At 38.6% G+C, this 20,577-nt stretch overlaps 1 protein-coding gene across 2 annotated transcripts in view; it reads left to right on the top strand.

Annotated features, from left to right (window-relative positions):
* The window catches only part of Dock8 (dedicator of cytokinesis 8), a 218,614-nt gene that overhangs the window by 39,931 nt on the left and 158,106 nt on the right, over positions 1-20,577 (top strand). Inside the window, exons 2-3 of one of the 2 annotated variants that reach the window (XM_047524520.1) lie at positions 6,096-6,198; positions 19,490-19,665. In XM_047524520.1, the coding sequence (XP_047380476.1) occupies positions 6,096-6,198; positions 19,490-19,665 (279 nt within the window). Of the gene's footprint in view, positions 1-6,095; positions 6,199-7,451; positions 7,523-19,489; positions 19,666-20,577 lie in introns of those variants that run through there. The other variant, XM_047524521.1, reaches the window with a different exon arrangement.

Raw genomic sequence — 20,577 nt, 5'->3', positions numbered from 1 at the left:
CAGACATTGTACTGAGCTTCATACGTGCAACAACAACATCGTCTTCAATTTCAATCCCCAGCACTTAGCGAGGGGCCTGGCACCTTTTGTGCTCTAAATGTTTAATGGGTGAATGAATGAACCAAACCACTCTCTCACAGATTTACACTTCGGGTGAATATTGGGCTCTTTTGGTCATAAAAATAACCTGGGACTGTTGCCTTAAAATGCAGTTTTCCAGGCCACACACAGGCGCTGTTAATTAAGAACTGGGGTAAAGGCCAGGAATCTGCACTTTTGATTAAGTAGTCAATGGTTTCATGCAAATGGTGCAAGCTCTATTCTGTGATTAGTTCACTGGATCTTAGTCCCAATCACAATTACCTGTTGCTCTGAATAAAAACATACAACTTCTCTCCCCACTCACTACCATGAGTCCCTCACCACCATGCTTACCTCCATTATGCGTATTAACATGGTAAACAAACCCCAAGGCTCCCTTCCAGTAAACTTTGTGAAAGTAAAGAAGATAATATTCAGAAACTATTTTAAGTTCCTTAGAAGAATGGTATCTCAACTCATTAAGGGAATATTTTCATGATGTAAATCTAGAATTATGAAATTTATCTTGAAGATGTCAAACTCAATCTGTGAATCAAATGAAGAGGGAAATAAACCCTGCATGACTTTAGAGCTTGTGTGAGCTCTTGACCTGGCTCCATTCTTTTTTTTTTTTTTTTTTTTTTGGTGCTGGGGATTGAACCCAGGGCTTTGTGTTTGCAAGGCAGGCACGCTACCAACTGAGCTATATTATATCCCCAGCCCCTATGACTCCATTCTTATTTGTGTAGGCAGATTCCCCTTCACTAGGTCTAAAGGAGAAATGAACAGGGTCAATATGGTCACTGGGGCACTACATGTTCTTTTGAGACTGAAGTTCCATATTAGTAAACTTAATAACTGATGTTTACATAACTTTTTAAAATCCCAAGTAACATATATCCTGCATGCATGCTATTTTATATGGTTACATTTTTAAAACAAATTCTGAACTTCAACAATTTCATGGGAAGAAGAAATGCATGAGGTAGTGATATAAACTCCCTTTATATGACTACTAAAAGGAATTCTGATCCTTTGGTATATTTCTATATGCAGAGAGACGCTGACTATTTATTTTTTACTATGGTGAAAAAATGAATATATTGAGAACTTGGTTTTTGGTTCAGCAGATGGTCAATTTTGGTAAATGTTCGATGTACACCTGTACTCTTCACTTAATTGTAGTAGAGACTATACTTCCTGTTTAAATTTTTTTTTCTCAGCTACCAGTTATGCAATAGGATGCTCTCTCCAATCTTCACAGTGAGCTGCAGCCCAAAAGGATCAAAAGGAGAACAACTGATATTTTTAAAAAAATTTTTTAGTTGTCAATGGACCTTTATTTTATTTATTTTATGCAGTCCTTAGATTCAAACCCAGTGCTTCACACATGCTAGACAGGTGCTCTTACCACTGAGCTACAACCCCAGCCCTTAAAAAAAAAAAAAAGATCTTTAAGGGATATGAAACAATTCTTTTTCATGTGGGATGACTCACTATTTTCATTTTAAGGACAATTTGCCTTTATATTTGACAATTTCAAAGTGACAGGCTTAACTGCCTTTTGTACATTGATTCTGTAGGGATAGGAAATGGATCAATGCTCAGTGCTGAGTCAAGCCTGGGGTGTCAGGAAGATCAGTTGTTTAGCTCTGAATTAGGAACCTCTTATGTGGCAGATTAGAACAGAAATGCCAGTTGACCCTAGATAAGGACTAGAAAGTAGAAACATTCTGATTTTATGACAGAAAAAAATGCTGGAGACTTGATGTAGAACAATACATTTTGTTTCATGACAAAAGCAAGAATTTGTTCCTCCTGCCTCATTGATCCTCTCAGGTGTCACTTCCTTTCCAGAACATTTTCTGATATTCCCACTTCAGATAGACCTCTCTGGTCTATTTTAGGAAGGATTTTAGGGTGGCCATGAAACAAAAACATTCTGTTTGAGAGGTCTTGTGGAGAACGTGGAGGCAGAAGTCTCTGGAGAAGTCAGACTTGTCTGTGAAAAAGGTCATATTGAAGGTCAGAAAAGGTCAGGCAGAGGCCTTTGCTTGGTTGTCTTGACCCTCTTGACGTATACAATACATTTGCTTCACAACGAAAGCAAGAATTTGTTGTGCTTGTCTTCTCAAGTAAGCAAATTGATTGCAGAGCTGGTTTGAGTTCCTATGGTGCCAAACCCAAGATACCATGTTTATAATGCAAGATGGAACTTTTGGACAGCCATCTAATCTGATTTTTTTTTAATTGGTAGCTATTTAACTTATACTTAAAATCAGTCTATTAAGTACGTAGTGACAAAATCTGAAGTTTTCCTTCATTTCCAGTTGTCACACTCAATTTGGTAATTTTTTGCATTTACTTTGTCTTGTTAGAATACTTCCATGTACATGTGCATACATGCAATGTATCTATCTGCTTTATGTAGATTTAATACACACTGCACAATTCACCCATTTAATGTGTACAGTTCAATGGTTTTAATATATTCACAGAGTTATTTATTCATCACCACAATCAATTTTAGAACATTTTTGGTCTAAAAAGAAACCCTCTACCCATTAGAAGTCACTGTCCTTTCCTCTATAGTCCCCCTCAACCTTAAGCAACCACTAATCTACTTTCTCCCTCTATAGATTTTCCTATTCTTGCCTTTCACATAAGAAATCATACAATATGTGACCTTTTGGTTTAGTTTATTTTATGTGGGATAATGTTTTCTGGATTTATCTATGTTGTTGTACCTATCAGTACTTCATTCCTTTTTTATTATAATGTTCCATTGTAACATTACTTTTGATTTATCCATTCCTCAGTTGATGGATATTATTGTTGTTTCTACTTTGGGGCTAATATGAGTACTGCTTACATGAATGTACATGTTTAAGTTTTTGCGTAGAAGTACATTTTCATTTCTCTTGGGTATAAACCTAGGAGTGAAACTGATGGAATATATGGAAACTGTGTGTTTAACTTTTTGAGGAACTGCCAGATTATATTCAAAACTAGTTGTACCATTTTACATTTTCACTAACAATGTATAAGGGCCCCAGTTTCTCCATTTCTTTACCAACACTTGTTATTGCTCATGTTTTTTCTTGTAACCATCCTAGCAGTCATGAAGCACTATGTCTTTGCGGTTTTATTTGCATTTCCCTGATGGCTAATAGAATACTTACTCCTAATCCTAGTATTTTTATATAAACTTTGAAACTTAAATAAAAAAAACACTATGGGAATTTAAGGAGTGCAGTTCATGCTGGCTGCTGTAACTTCCTCTGGGGTTTCACAGTCCTTGACATCGTAATGTGAGGAATCACCATATGCTCCATATTCTGCCATTTTCTCCCATTCTTGCATCCATTCATCATTCAGAATTCTGGGAAGGAGACATGATTGTCCTGCCTTGGGATATGTGCCCATTCTTTTTTCTTTGCATTTCTACCCAGGCAGTGCGCAACATCAGCAGGCATTTTGAAAGGAAATTGAGATGTTCTTGTGGATGGAGAATGATGCCAAAGGTGGGGTTAGAATCCAAATTTCTTGCCTCTCTCGCCTATCAGATTGCCCAAGATTGGGAGCCAAGCAGACCATGTGAGAAACTTCATCATGCAGGTCATCAGTAATTATGCCTTGCACGTAAGCATGGAGAAATACAATAAGCTTTACTTATACCTCAATACCACCCAGAAATTTTATATTTAAAATTTATATCTGCCCTTTTGGGATACACAGCATGTTTCACTTGATCCTCAGTAATCGCTGTTAGTTTCTTGTTATATTTAATAGTGGTATTAATATTGTATGCTCTTGGCCTCATGGTATTTTTTGTGAACTAGTCTGAGAATCCCATCACCAACATGATGATGTCATAAGATAATGTGGTCCCAGTTTCAAACAAATGACTAACAAATCAGTGCCCAGAAGTCAACTTGTTTGTAAACATGTCTGGCTGGCCCTTGGTCTGTGCCTGAAGATGTAGGCAGATGATGTAGAACAACTCTCTCATATTTGTTGTTCCTGACTACCAGAAGCATTGGCTGAAGACTTGGCAATGTCAATATGAGTGATGCAAAGGGTCACTGTGCTCAGAGCAGTTTGGAAAAAATACAATCCTTGGGAATTCCAGGTCACATCTAAAGTGCCTGCAGGGAGGTGGGAGGATTCCTATAACAGTTCTCTGGGTTCTCTGGTATAGCCAACAGCCGACCCAACAGGTTCACTGCCTGAATGAGAATGTCTGGATCAATATGGAAGCCGGGGTTTAAAGGATTCTAGTCAGAGATCAGACATCCTCATATAGAGCTAACTCTCTGAATGACAGGAGAGAAGGAATCAAATGCCCTGTATCTTTCTCTTTGGTCTCAAATTCTTCCTTTTGCTGTCATCCTGTCAGTACTGGGTGGGAGCCATGATTGCAGTAGGCATCCTGGCCCCTGAGAACTTCTCAAGGGTGTATATTATCAGACAAAACTACAATATCTCCTAACAGGGACTGAGGTCATTTTAGACAGTTCTGTCCATTACCCAGCCAAGACACATTTTATAACATGGTATCAGAGATTTGCATCTATAATTATCATGATTTTTTTTAAACTCTTTTTTTTTTATTGTAAACAAATGGGATACATGTTGTTTCTCTGTTTGTACATGGCGCAAAGGCATACCATTTGTGTAATCATAAATTTACATAGGGTAATGTTGTTTGATTCATTCTCTTATTTTCTCCCCTTCCCCCCCACCCCTCCCACCCCTCTTTTCCCTCTATACAGTCCTTCCTTCCTCCATTCCTGCCCCCCTCCCTAACCCTAACTCTAACCCTAACACTAACCCCTCCCACCCCCCATTATGTGTCATCATCCACTTATTAGCGATATCATTCGTCCATTGGTTTTTTGAGATTGGCTTATCTCACTTAGCATGATATTCTCCAGTTTCATCCATTTGCCTGCAAATGCCATAATTTTATCATTCTTTATGGCTGAGTAATATTCCATTGTATATATATACCACAGTTTCTTTATCCATTCATCAATTGAAGGACATCTAGGTTGGTTCCACAATCTGGCTATTGTGAACTGAGCAGCTATGAACATTGATGTGGCTGTATCTCTGTAATATGCTGATTTTAAGTCCTTTGGGTATAGGTCAAGGAGTGGGATAGCTGGGTCAAATAGTGGTTCCATTCCAAGTTTTCTAAGGAGTTTCCACACTGCTTTCCAGAGTGGCTGCACTAATTTGCAGCCCCACCAGCAATGTATGAGTGTACCTTTCTCCCCACATCCTCGCCAACACCTGTTGTTGTTTGTATTCTTGATAATCGCCATTCTAATTGGGGTGAGATGGAATCTTAGGGTGGTTTTGATTTGCATTTCTCTTATTACTAGAGATGTTGAACATTTTTCCATATGTTTGTTGATTGCTTGTAGATCTTCTTCTGTGAAGTGTCTATTCATTTCCTTAGCCCATTTGTCAATTGGATTATTTGCATTCTTGGTGTAGAGTTTTTTGAGTTCTTTATAGATTCTGGAGATTAGCACTCTATCTGAAGTATGATTGGCAAAGATTTTCTCCCACTCTGTAGGCTCTTTCTTCGCATTGCTGATAGTTTCCTTTGCTGAGAGAAAGCTTTTTAGTTTGAATCTATCCCAGTTATTGATTCTTGCTTTTATTTCTTGTGCTATGGGAGTCCTGTTGAGGAAGTCTGGTCCTAAGCCGACATGTTGAAGCTCTGGACCTACTTTCTCTTCTATAAGATGTAAGGTCTCTGGTCTGATTCCGAGATCCTTAATCCATTTTGAGTTTAGTTTTGTGCCTGGTGAGAGATAGGGGTTTAGTTTCATTCTGTTGCATATGGATTTCCAATTCTCCCAGCACCATTTGTTGAAGAGGCTGTCTTTTCTCCATTGCATATTTTTGGCCCCTTTGTCTAGTATGAGAAAATTGTATTTATTTGGATGATTTTTTAAAAAATTGATCACTTCATTTAGGTTTTTCTATTTTAATTCAAGGTATTCTTCAGCAGAAATAAGGAAACAGTTTACCCTCCCACCAAACCTTGGCCAGTACCATCGACAGAGTATAAGTACATCTGGCTTCCCCTCTCTTCAACTAGTAAGTACGGGTTCCAGGTTTGCTTAGCAAATGGTCAAGTGCAGAAGTGTCCAGCATGTGTTGGCTTCCTGATTAACTTTAGGCCTTCTCACTGCTGCATAACATTCTCCACCCACCAGTTCATAACTCTGCCTGCTTTTCTTTCTTTCTTTCTCTTTCTTTCTTTCTTTCTTTTTTTTTTTTTTTTTTTTTTTTTTTTACCAGGGATTGGATCCAGGGGTACTTAACCAGTGAGCTACATCCCCCAGCCCTTTTTTATATTTTATTTTGAGACAGAGTCTTGCTAAACTGCTTAGGGCCTCACTAAGTTGCTGAGGTTGGCTTTGAACCTGCCATCCTCCTGATCAGTCTCCCAAGCCACTGGGATTACAGGTGTATGCCACTACGCCCTACTCTGTCTGCTTTTTGACATCAGATAATATGCCTCTCTCACTGAGCCACCCAAGGCTTAGAGGGTAAATAGGACCACCTGGGGCTGTGGTTCTAACATCTCTCAACTTAGAGGGCTTCCAGGCTACTCAATTTCACCCAAATGATAATTCATATCTGGGGAGAGGGGCTAGCCTGGAAACTTAACCACCATTAGTAGCATGCTTTTGTTGGATAAAAAAAAAAAAAAAATCCATTCCAAAATCTGAAAAGTCCATCAAAAACTTTTATTAAATCATTTTTATTTGAAGTACAATTTACTTATAATAAAATTTGCCGATTCTAGGTGTAAAATTTGATGAATTTGGGCAATTTATAGTCATTTAACCTCTACTTAAACAATCATGCCCTTTCAATCTCTCCTCTCTGCCCTGAGCCCCCAGATCCACAACTGAAGAAACCACTGATCTACCTCTGTGGTTCTAATTTTGCCTTACCTAGAACTTTACATAATTAGAATCATACAGTATGTACAAAACTTTATTTTAAAAACACACTCCCCCTTTTGAGTTGAAGATGACCTACATTTTTATATCAACTCCAATTGTTGAGTATACATATCTGTTATATTATTTGAGACTAAAAGCCAGATATGTGCCAGGTGAGATAAATCTAAGTTAAATGAGATAGTTTGCAAAACAGGAGCAGACATTCATTTCCTTTGTGAGAGGGCTCCAGCCCTCTCTACATTCACTTCCTCACACACAGCACAGCGGCACTTTCTGGCTGGTTCTAGTGGTTATCTTGAGGAGGTTAGGTTATTTTTTGTTTCTACTTATTACTTCAAAACCACTTCTGCTCTTAGAAATTTTGTAACCTTCCACTGCATTTCCTGTAGCCGCCATTTTGTCTCCTGTAACAATTTACGCGCCGTGTAACTGTGTGTCCTTTAAAGGTATGTTTTATTGGAGTGATTTGTGGTTATTTCAGAAGGGTAATTTGTGTGTTGTGTCATTAATGAAATAGTAGTACTAAAAAATATCTTTAGCACCTTTTACTGCCAGAGGTAACTTACAATGACATTTCTTAAAAAAAAAAAAATCTATTTATGATCTCAGTGGCTTGCTAGACTGCCCCTTTTATTTGTGCTTTTTCAGCTGTTTCAAAATTGCAGATTACAATAAATGCACATCAAGCGTACACTGTCCAAGTGCCTCTTAAGTGAACTTTATACCTAGATAAATTCCATGTGCTTCTTGATTTCATTGGTGCTAATATATACTTAATTGGAAACCCCCCCTGCCCAAATTTAAAGATTTCTGAGTCGAGTTATATTCCAAACTGCAAAATTTAATTAAGAAGTGACTGAATACGCTTTTAAATCTTAAACAATGTGGGGAGCGTTGGTGCTTTGCCTCTTTGTCAACTGAGACTGTGGCTTTCTGTAGTAGCTGTCTTGGGAAATAGTATGGACATCACTAGTAAGAGACTTTAAGGAAGTTATTTAACAGGACTTAACCCCTTGTCTCCATGCCAGCATTAACTTCTGTGCTGCGGCCTTAAATTTTCTCAGGATGAATTCTTTTAAAAAAATGTTAAGTTACAGGAAAAAAATTGCTTAATATTTGCACATATTCTTTTAATAGTTTGCTGCATCCTCAGGCATTTTGACAAAAGTTAATTTTGATAATTACTTCAGTAGCTAGGAAGTTAACATGCAGCTTAGCTACCCATTTTCTAAGAGGAGATATTAAGAAAGTAGTAAAAATAAGCAAAATGTTAAAACTATTTAAGAAGCATGTGTTTCTAGTTGTCATCATTTAATCCTGGTTCTGTTTGTACATGAATATTCTTTAAAATATATTGAAATACATTGTTCCTGGTTATTCCAATTTAGTTTTAGAGTCTCCTTTCCCAACTCTACTCCAGCTTCAGCACAGTCTCTGTTCCTTCTACCTGTAGAGAAGGAGGTATTTAGGATAGTGGGGAGCCTGGAATTCATATATATATATATATATATATATATATATATATATATATATATATATATATTTTTTTTTTTTTTTTTTTTTTTGGAATGGTCTGCTTAGGAAAGCCCATCTCCTAATGTTTACCTGCTATCGTGTTGTAACATGAGAATACAGTGGTTGTAGTTTCCCTCAAATCATCTTTTAGAATGAGTGTTCCCCCAAAGAAATTAACAACTTACATGGTGATTTCCTTTTACCTTAGATTTTTTTTTCATAGAAAGATAATGGAGCATTTCAGCATAATTCATTTATTGCAAGGCAGAGAAGGGGTTTATCATTTAAAGACTTTTCACCTGCAGTAGTTTTAGAAAATTTTTCTTAAACCAGAGGCTGTAAACTGTTCATTGTATTATTTTGGCCAAATTAATGCATGGTAAGACCAAGTGCATTTGACCTTTATTCCTCTTACCTTTATTTATATAATCACCATTTCAACAGCCTCCATGCTGATTCAAATAGTTGTTTGATTTTTAATTGAAGTTAAGTTATTTAAAACTCAATCAATGACAAGTTTCTTGATGGTGTGGTACAGTTTTATAAGAAGGAAGAGTTTGGAGTCAGACAGACCGATATTGCCACTTACTTGTTATATAATTTGGGACAGGTTACTGAAGTTATCTGAAGGTTTTAGATTGCTCTTTTGCAGAATTGGCACACAAATGCTGCCTACCGTAAGGTCCATATAGACCCTGGGTAAATAGTGACTAATATTACTGTCTTATATATTTGGCACTATGAAGGCACTGTGGAAGAATTAAAAGCGATATGTAGGAGATGGTTTCAGCTCCGGAGGGCTTTTTGATTTCTTTGGGGGACAGGTTATATAGAGATTCCATACTGGCTTTGAATATGGTAGGCATTCAGAAGACAAATACAGTGTGACAGGAGTCAAAGGCCTGATGGAGAAGGCTTAGACAACTCAGACCTGTAGAAGCTTCAGTAGCTTGACCTGTCACAGAATGATAAATCAGAATTCCAGGAAGTGAGTACAAAGTATCAGTATTTTAACATTCCCTGGGGATGTTAGCTTGTGACCTTTGTTGAGAATCATTTAAAGATTCTCAGGTTGGGCGTGGTGGTGCACACCTGTAATCCCAGCTACTTGGGAGCCTGAGGCAGGAGGATCACAAGTTCAAGGCCAGCCTCAATAACTTTGTGAGGCCCTTAAGCAACTTGGTGAGAACCCATCTCAAAATAAAAAATAAAAAGAGCTGCAGATGTAGCACAGTGGTAAAGCACCCCTGGCTTTAATCCCCTCTCACACACACAAGATTCTCAGTAGGTAGAAATACTACAAAATGAGGGAAAGCATATACAGAAAGGTAACAGTTCTTTTGTTGTTCAATATGCTCTGAATTGCAGAATGTGTGGTAAGCAAAGATCACTTGCTAACCCTGTAGATAAATCGCATAGAAGTATACTGGTTTCTGTTATGCATCTGATAAATGAGGGGAAGTTTGTGTGTTTGATGTTGTTTTTTTCTTTCTGCTTTATTGGATTTTTGTTTTTTAACTGTTATTGTAATATTAACTGTGATGATTTTGTGTCCGTATATTTTCAAAGTAGATAAAATATTTTTAAATTTTGCATTTTTTAATATGAAGAAGATCCATCATTTAGAGTTGGATTTTTAGACATGACAATAAACTTGCCCCAGATCTGAGTTCTTTGTGACCAGGGCCAGAGAGAGAGCAGCTCTGGCTAATGAACATCCCTAGATACAGACTCACCCATTTTCACTGGCATTCTCTGTTGCCATAGCAATATGCACAGGTTGACTAGAGACCCTGTGCTGCCAGTTATTTATGTAAGCAAACAACTCCATATTTGATGCTCCTGATAAAACAAAGCTATAAAATACAAAAACTATTTTCTGATTATTGGAAATAAAAAGGGGAGTGAGACATAGAAGGGGAGGAAGGATTGGGACCTATGTCTTAAGGTAGTAAGGAAGATTTGAGACACGGTGTTTGTGGTTAATAACCATAAGCTACATCTTTATGGAGGAAAAATATACTATTTGAAAAAGTAATAATAGAAAAGTTTTTTAATGTAATAGAATGAATCTGCAGACCCATGATGGCTCTGGATGAAAAGGTAGAAAGCCACATCCTGGATATGTACCAAAATACCATGGTTACATGTTTGTATATCTAATGTTTACATTTTTTAAAAAAAGTTTCATACTTTGCAAGCATTCAGTTCTGTTATGGGCATGGATTTCTGTGAAATACAGCAACCTTTTTCTTATACAGCTAAGGATGACTTAAATGGTGAATCACTTGATCAGCATGGTCCCCTTTGAGTCTTCTGCTTCTATTGTTCTTTTGTACTTCATCTTTCAAGGAGTTGGGCTGTTCTTAAGTTTGATTGATTGCACTAGAAGGACATGATGGGAAAGGAAGATCTCAATATAGGTCTCATGCACAGGCACAATGGAAGATAAAATGAAAGAGTGTCAGGCATTCTGCATGCAAAATAGACATTTCATTATTGCCATTGCAAAATCAGGGAATCAAATCAGTCTTGGTAAAAAATAAATCGAAGCCCAGGATGCCACATCAGCATCTTCTGTGGCATCAACAGAAAGTTGCCTTTGGTGGAGGCAGAAAAACATTCATTTGAGCTACACATACTTTGAAATCACTGAAGCTCAAAAACCTTACTTCCTTCAACTCTGTTTACTGAAATATGATGGAGCTGAGGGCTGTCTTTTTCATTCATTCATTCGTTCATTCATTCAAGAAATATTTGTTGGGTATCACTCTGTGCCAGGAGCTGTCATAGGAGCTGGGAATAGAGCAAAGAGCAGCTTACATGTTAGAATGGGAAATGAGCATAAATAAATAGGTAAACATACACTGTGCAGGGGCCAGGAAGACTTTGAAGAATGAAACAGAGAATGGTGACACAGAAGAGATGCTAGTTTAGATTTGTGGTCTGTGAATGCCTCTATATGGAAAGAAGATACTGGGACAGAATTGGAAATTAACTTGGCAGATCTCCAAAGGAAGGGTATTTCAGTCAGAAGGAATGGCATGTGCAAAGTCCCCAGGCAAAGAGTGGGGCATGCTCCAGAAACAACAAGGAAGCAGGGTGTGGCCTGAGCAGAGTGGGTAGCAGATGAGATCTGAGATTGTAGAGAGAGCAGGGCTGGGTCGGAGGCCTCAAAGACCACAGAAGAATGTTGATTCATACTCAGATTAAGACAGGAAGCCACTGGAAGCATGGAGCACAGACCCAGAACCATTTGACTTTTTATGAGGATGACTTACACAGTTCTTGTAAAGATCACTCTGTTCTCTGAGTGGAAATAAGACTGATGAGAAGAAGCAAGATAGGAATAAATTGCTGGGACACAGGAAAACAAAAGACCAGCTTGAAATAGGGTGGAGACAGCAGAGAATGTGAGAAGTAGTTGGAGTCTGAATATATTTCAAAAGAAACATGGAGAGGATTTTTCTTTTGAATTTTATGTAGTGTCTAAGAGGAAGAGAAAAATCAACATTGATTCCAAAGTCCTCGGCACGGGCAACCGGTGGAGTAGAATTGCTACTTGGTGATATGCAGAGGCTCAGAAGGTGTGGGAAGAGCAGTTTGTCAGGAAAAGTAAGAGTTAGTTTTGAATTCATTAGGTTTGAGAAGTCAATTAGATTTCCATGTGTGATGTTAAAGTATAATTGTAGACATCGGCCTGGATTTCCAATGCTATAAATAAACCAGGACCGTGAAAAAGATCATTGAATTCAGCAGCGTGGAAGTCTTGGGTGACTTTAACAAGCCTTGTCTATTGTGCAGAGCCAAGTAGATGTGAGGACCACCCTCCGTCGGGGTAAACACACTTGAGGTCACGAAGCCCATGCAATGGAAACATTAAGCCTTTTCCCCAGTCTCACCCAGAGGGACATGAAGCCTCCCAGCACTGGGAAAAGCATCCAGGTCCTTCGTGACTGTCTGTGTGATTGGGTCAAGTCATTGAACTGCCCAGTTTTCAACATTTGTGAAATACTGTTCGGATGTGTCATTTGAACCAGCTATCAATCTGCTATCTGTGTACTACATTGTGCTAGGAGCAATGTCAGTTAATTTCAAACAGATATGGTTCTCGAGTTTTCAGTTCAGAACAGATTGAATCCTGTCCCTTGCTGGGAGAAATAGCCTTTGACATGCAATAAAAGATAATGCAAAGTCCACACTTGCTTAATTTAAGAAGGGAATGTTTGGCTGCAGATAATTTAAGCTTTCAGGATATTTATCATATTTTTGTTTATTTCCAGTCCGCTGGCCAGACCTCCGAAAAAAGTGACTAAAAAGAAAGGCTGCACAAACATTCCCTAGAAAAATTCTGGAAACTACTTAGGGCAGTGACTATTTCCTTAGCCTCCTGCCTGACCACTGTAGCCACCAGAAGTATCTGTTGAATGAATGATAGGAGGTGTCACAGACAGGTTTCAACCAGAGCATCAGAGCCAGTAGGAAGTACAGATGCATTTATATTAAGGAACTGATTGTAAGTAATAGGCTTATCCACTGGCCAACTAAGCAAGCCTGAAACCATAGGGCAGACAGAAAGGAAGGAAAGATGGTGAGCAACCTGGCAGCCCCAAGGCAGAGGTGAAATGTGGCTCCTCCAAACTTCAAGACAGTCTCCACCCTCTCAGAAAAGGCTTCTAACTGATTAAGTCAAGCCCACCCAGGATAATCTCTATTAACCTAAATCCAATTGACTAGGGACTTGACAGCATTGTCTAAATGAACATTTGATTATATCGCCAGAAGTTGTGGGTCTGCTACTAAATGACTGCAACCTCTATTCTGTCATCCAGCTCTTGCAAAGAAAACTCAGAAAGTGCACCCTGTCTGGAAACACTAGAGAGGGAATTCCAGTAATGTAGTTCAACCTGGCCAGGTTGACACATCACAGAGCCATCACAATAGGTAAAACCTGGTTCAGGATCGTTTGCAATCTTAAGTATTTTTGCTTGCTATTTGTTTTATTTTAAAAAGAGCTTTTTATATGTATGTACAAAATATCACAATGAATCCCACTATTATATACAATTTTTTTAATGTTTATTTTTATAGACTGCATTTTGATTCATTGTATACAAATGGGGTACAATTTTTCATTTCTATGGTTATACACAATGGAGATTCACACCATTTGTGTAATCATACATGTACATAGGGTAATAATGTTTGTTTCAGTCACTATCTTTCCTTCCCCCACCCCCTTCTGCCCCATTTCCCTTTACACAATCCAAAGTTCCTCCATTCGTCTCTTGCCCCCCCACCCCCTTCATCCACTTATCATAGAAAACATTTGGCCTTGGGTTTTTTGGGCTTGACTCATTTCACTTAGCATGATATTCTCCAACTCCATCCATTTTCCTGCAAATGCCATAATTTTATTCTTCTTTATAGCTGAATTATATTCCATTGTGTATATATATATATATATACACCACAGTTTCTTTATCCATTCATCAATTGAAGGGCATTGAGGTTGGTTCCACTGTCTGGCTATTGTGAATTGAGCTGCTATGAACATTGATGTGGCTACTTTACTATAGTATGCTGATTTTAAGTCCTTTGGGTATAAACCAAGGAGTTGGATAGTTGGGTCAAATGATGGGTTCATTCCAAGTTTTCTGAGGAATCTCCTTACTGCTTTCCAGAGTGGCTGAACCAATTTTCAACTCCATCAGCAATGTATGAGTGTACCTTTTTCCCCACATCCATGTTAACACTTATTACTGCTTGTGTTCTTGATAACAGCCATTCTAATTGGAGTTAGATGAAATCTTAGGGTGGTTTTGATTTGCATTTCTTTAAGTACTAGAGATGAGTACTTTTTCGTATATTTGTTGATCACCTGTGTATCTTCTTCTGTGAAGTGCCTGCCTAGTTCCTTAGCCCATTTATTGACTGGATTTTTTTTTTTTTTGTATTTTTGGTGTAAAATTTTTAAAGTTTTTTATAAATTTTGGAGATTAGTGCTCTGTCTGAAGAGTGTATAGAAAAGATTTTCTCCCACTCTGACAAGATTCTATACTTAGAGAATTCAAAACACTCTACCAGAAAACTTCTAGAACTAATAAATAAATTCAGCAAAATAGCAGGATATATAATCATCACACATAAGTGATGAATCCTCTGAAAGAGAAATTAGTAAAACAACTCCATTCACAATAGTCTCAAAAAAAAAAAAAAAAAAAAAAAGATAAAATACTTGGGAATCAATCTAACAAAAGAGGTGAAAGACCTCTACAATGAAAACTAAGAGAACACTAAAGAAAGAAATTAAAGAAAATCTTAGAAGATGGAACAATCTCCTATGTTCTTGGATAGGCAAAATTAATATTTTCAAAATGGTCATATTTCCAAAGGTTCTATACGGATTTAATGCAATTCCAATTAAAATCCCAATGATATTCCTCCTAGAAATACAGAAAGAAATCATGAAATTCATCTGGAAGACAAAAGACCCAGAATAGCCAAAGCAATCCTTAGCAGGAAGAGTGAAGCAGGTGGTATCACAATACCAGACCTTCAACTATACTACAGAGCAATAGAAACAAAAACGGCATGGTATTGGCACCAAAATAGACAGGTAGACCAATGGTACAGGATAGAAGACAAAGAGACAAACCCACATAAGTACTCATACTAGACAAAGGTGCCAAAAACATACAATGGAGAAAAGATAGCCTCTTCAACAAATGGTGCTGGCAAAACTGGAAATGCATATTCAGTAAATGAAATTAAACCCTTATCTCTCACCCTGTACAAAACTCAATTCAAAATGGATCAAGGACCTAGGAATTAGACCAGAGACCAAATAGAAGAAAAAGTAGGCCTGAATCTTCATTATGTTGGCTTAGGACCAGACTTCCTTAACAAGAGCCCCAGAGCACAAGAAATAAAAGCAAGAATCAATAAATAGGATGGATTCAAACTAAAAAGCTATTATGTATAGTTATAATGCACCAATAAGAAAAACAAAATGGGCCTTTTTCCTGACATTGTTATAACAATGGTATATACAAAGTGATAACTCATAGTATAAAAGTAACATCCTTGAAATTGCTTTGGATCAGAGCATTTAAACTAGTCTTTTGTGTCCATTGACTAGGAGGACACATAGCTTAAAAGCAGAGTAAATGAAACAGTTACACTTTTTGCTTGGGTTTAAGCTTCCAAGGGCCCAACTCCTTCCTTGGACTAATCTGAGATTATCTCCTACTTGCTATTCTCCCTGATTCCCACAGTTCATCCAAGTGCAATGTTACTATAATTCTCCTCAATCTTTCTGCATTTATTTGTATATATATAATGTGTATACTACTTGCCTGATGATGAAACCTACTCTTCAGATCAAGACTTCAGCTAGTCCAGAAAACAGAAATCTTTTCTGGTTCCTGGTTACTATTTGCATTTGCAAGCAGAACAACTGCTTCAAGATCTAGTTGGGAGTAGTTGGGGTCTCCACCCACTTGCCAACGGCAAGACTAGTTCTTATCACATTTGGAATGACCAGTTTCTTCCTTTCAGTGTGGAAAGGATAGGGGAGATAAATTACTAAATGCCCACTTGTATAGTACTGGAAGCACTGTCAGTGATAATTCCATTACTGTTGGTGGTTAGTCTGTTCCACCTTAGAATATAGTCAGACCTCAGGAGTTAATGACTATCTTGTGTATATTGTGCTTGGCACATTGCCACATGGTTAACACTCAATGATGATACTGTGCTTTTTATCAATTCCCTCCCAAAGGTGGTAGTATTTATTTGTGAGAAGACTGAAATGTCGTCATCGCATGGGTGATTAGATGGCAGCTCCCTGAGAGCGGCCACCTATTCTCCTCTGCAGCCTAACCACCAACTCAGTGATTAGCACTCAGTAGATGCTCAGCAAATAACTCCTGAATGAGGGAGTTGGCCATTCTTTGCTCCCACTCCTTGGACAGTCTTGTCCTATAGGTCACAAGTGCTGCTATCAGTCTGTTTCGTTTTGTTTTCCCATTATTTGCAGCTTTGAATTTCAAGAACATTACAAGTATTGTACCTTGAGTGGAATTGAACTTTCTTCTCTATGACAGTTGCACACAAATGTCATTTCTTCATGAGACTTCTACTTATAAATTATTAGTGCTCTTCTCACCATGCTTCAAACTGTGCTTCAAGGTCTCCCCCTCCCCCACTTTTGGCAAAAGAGATTAAACGCTGTGCTGCATCCCCCAGCCTTCCTAGACGCTGGGATTATAGGCATGAGTCACTGTACCCAGCTTTCCTTGTCATTTTTAAGTATATATTTCCAGTGCTTCTGCTTGAGTCATTACTATTTATTATTACTTTTATTTATTTGTTCGCCATTATTTCTTTGAGCAGTCAATCCCATGAGAAGTTCTGAGCAGAGTTTGTGATTAGAGGGTAAATTTTTTAACTCACTTCCAAACACAGTTATTATTGCCTTGTTTAATTATCTCAGAAAACACAGATTCCCTGAAAGGCTTGTAAAAGAAAACTATCAAATTTGTAGTAGTTAAGAACACGAGACTGCCCAGGTTTGAATTCCAGTTGGAATTACACTTCTACTTCATAACTGTGTCATCAGGGACACATTGTTAAATATTTAGCCTTCCATTTCATCCTCTGTAAAATGAGGATAATAAGATTGCATACTTCCTAGGGTTCTAGTAAGGATTGAATGAGATGATGTACGTAAGACCTACTCCAATTTCTTGGTATGTAGTGCTCAATGATTATTAGTCCAATGGGCATAAACTTTACTGTAATTAGTTTGGAGTTGTAAAAAAATGTAATTTTCATAATTTCCTATAGAAATCATTTCAATCCCTGACTAAGCACTCTGTTCCGTGGGGTTGGTTGGGAACAGGGAAATGAGAGTCTGCTTTCTTAATTGGGTTCAGTCATATGTGGGTGCCTGTGATGGGTTTGTTCTGTGCATAGATGATGACCCTTGTTCCTTCTGGCAGAGTTTAACAGTGTCCCTTTGAAAACTCAGTCAGTACCTGCTTCCACAGAGGTAGCTGGCTCTTTAGCCCTGTTGGTCCTTGGTGCTTCCTTTTGAGAGGTCCCCATGTGAGGACCCCAGTTCTCTCCTCAGCTGACCTCAGGTCCCAGACAGAACCAAGAGAAACTTGTCTGCCCCTCTCATGCCACCTGTAATGAACTAGGGGTGTGCTCTGTTCTCCACTACTGGGGTCCATCCTCTCACCTTCTCCCCCGCCCCCATTTGCCCTGCTGTCGTAGGGCACTATGCAAGTCACCAAGCTGCATAAATCCAGATGGGAAATAGGGTGCATTTCGCCAATACGCACCTTCGTCCTCACTCCCCAACATGAGTTATTCATGTCTCCATTGCACCAGGGACAGCAAGCGTGGGAGGGGGTGGGGCAGCCACATCTACATTCTCTCCTCTTTCTTCCTTTTGCATCTTTGCTCCTTTTATCCAACCTGAAGCCATTTCTTTTTCCTTTTTTCTTTCTTTCTTTTTTTTTTTTTTCCGAGAACAAGAACAGACTTTATTCATCAATAGTTATATGACTCTGTCAACAAAAATTATATATATATGGGGAATCTGAAGTCCTTTCTTGTGTGTGGCTTTAAGGGGATGGAAAACTGGTTTTTGTTAGCCTTTCCTTCAGACCTGCCCTTGTCTTGCATCAGGGCAGTACAAGTCAAGATCACAGTAGTACAAGTCAAGACTCCGGGGCATTTGTTTTGTTGTTCCATGGCAGATAGAGGTTAAGGAGAACAGTACCCCCTTGGGCTCATGACTCCACATGGTCGACCAGAAGTGAATAGTCCACAGAGCTGCAAGTATTATTATTGCCGTTAAGCAAATTTACTTTATATTAGTGATTCTTTTACTTCCTTAAGGTAGTGGTTCCTAAGTCTTTGGATTTCATGGACAAGAAAACATACTTTCATTGTAGTCTGACAAAGGATTGCCAAATTTTAATTTCATCAGTGAAAGAAAAAATACTATGTTTAAGTTACCTTTTCTCCCAGCAAATCTTTTTTTGTTTGCTTGTTTTTGTTTTGTTGCTGCTGGGATTCAAACCCAGATCTCACATGTGCTAGGCAAGGGCTCTACCACTGAGCTACATCTCCAGCCCCTCTATTCCCTCCCTCTCCCGCTATGGAAAGCCAACATGAAGAACCAAGAATAATTCTTGTAAACTGAGCAAATTCAGCCACAAGAAAACTCAGCAGGTTGCCCTGAGTTTGCTTACATAGCTGGGGTCCAATGAAAATGTCTTCTAGACAAGCGCCAGTCAGTCGAGCTGTGCTTGGAAATCGCTGTGTAGGAGGGGTTCAGCCACCAAGTCTAGCTCCCTGTTGGCTGCAATGATGTATGAGTGTTGGCTTTTGAGAACCAACACATAGGATAACTCAGGCCAAAGGAAGCACTGTGCTTAAATATTCAGCCAAAGCAGGGCTGAGTTTGCCTAAATTTCTGGAAAATTGCCTCCTTTCCCCACCTCGCTGTATTTGGATAAACAAAACATGGCCTCTGAGAGCTTTTACAGGAGAAATTATAAAAATTCTGCAAAGCCTTGTGATCTCATTTTGGATCTCCTCAGGATTCCTCATCAAGATGCAATTAAGCAGAGAAAAATTCTGCCTTGGGGTGTAATTTTAATTACTCATCGTGTTATGACTTGACTTTCTGTTGCTGCATTTCTTTTCCTTTCCATATCACTGCTGCTGTGTTTGACAGCTCCTCCAAAGAGTCACTTCATTTAGGCTAAGAGCAGAGCATTAATTTGAAAAGAAGGGCGAAGCAAACAGCCTCCGTTGCCTTAGTCCTTTCACCAGGAAACCGTGTGGGAACGTCCTTTTTCTTTTCCCCACCCCTCCAGCCTCAGTTTTATGACCCAGTGGAGCCCGTGGACTTCGAAGGACTTCTGATGACACACCTGAGCAGCCTGGATGTGGAACTGGCCCAGGAGCTGGGAGACTTCACCGATGATGACTTGGACGTGGTGTTCACGCCAAAGGAATGTAGAACTTTGCAGCCCTCTTTGCCGGAGGAAGGGTAAATTGTTCCCCTGAAATGTAGATGGGATTTTGATTGTCGTGACTGTTATTGGGAAGGGGAAAGCTGCCCTAATTCTGAACCTCTTTTTAAAATAATCAAAATTACTCAATCCGTTAAGATGTGCAGGAAGACATAAGTGTCTATCACCTACAGGGAGACAGTTTTTTAATTGGTTTAGCCAAAGGCTTTGAAGAGCTGTGTAGGGACCAAGCCATCCAAGGATTCAGTGGGACACGATGGAATGCTCCAGAAAAGTTAAGAGTGCAGATCTGGAGCAGGACTGACTGTGGCCAGCTCAATGACCTTGGACTAGTTAGTTCTCACTGTCTCCACATGTAAAAAAAAAAAAATCACAATAGTCACTGAAATGCCTCCATTCAGAAGCTTCTTAATTGTTTCCACAAAAGAAACTGGATAAACTTAGAAGTATAAGGTCTACCCACATTGATTGAGCATCTACTATGTGCTGGGTACTGGAATAAAAAGAATAATAAGGTAAAATCCCTTCCTTTGCAGAAAGTTTTGTCAAGGGGAAAACCAATGGGGAAAGCACAGTAGAATGTGAGCAACTGCTTGGGGTCAAGTTGCTAAGCATGGAAAATAGCTCTTGATATCAAACAACTGTGGAATCCTATTGAAATGAAACTCCTCTTGCTACCATAAAGTGAATTTTATAGTCTCTGGAGGTTTAGGGTGAACTTTGATTTGTATTCATTTTAAAATTTAAATTTAAATTCACATCTTCGGACATTTTCAACCTTCTCATTTTCCTCAAAATATCCTAGAAAAGAGATCCTAAAACACAGTCCCTACCCTCATGACACTGAGATATTTTCAGTTCTAATGGCATTTTATTTAATCACGGTTTCAGGAGGTTGGATGACAGCGATGTGGTATATTGGGACCTTT

The sequence above is a fragment of the Sciurus carolinensis genome, chromosome 14 (genome assembly GCF_902686445.1).
Source record: "Sciurus carolinensis chromosome 14, mSciCar1.2, whole genome shotgun sequence".
In the NCBI taxonomy this organism is placed as follows: domain Eukaryota; kingdom Metazoa; phylum Chordata; class Mammalia; order Rodentia; family Sciuridae; genus Sciurus; species Sciurus carolinensis.
The sequence above is the reverse complement of the archived record's forward strand: the minus strand, read 5'-3'. Positions and strand labels throughout refer to the sequence as shown.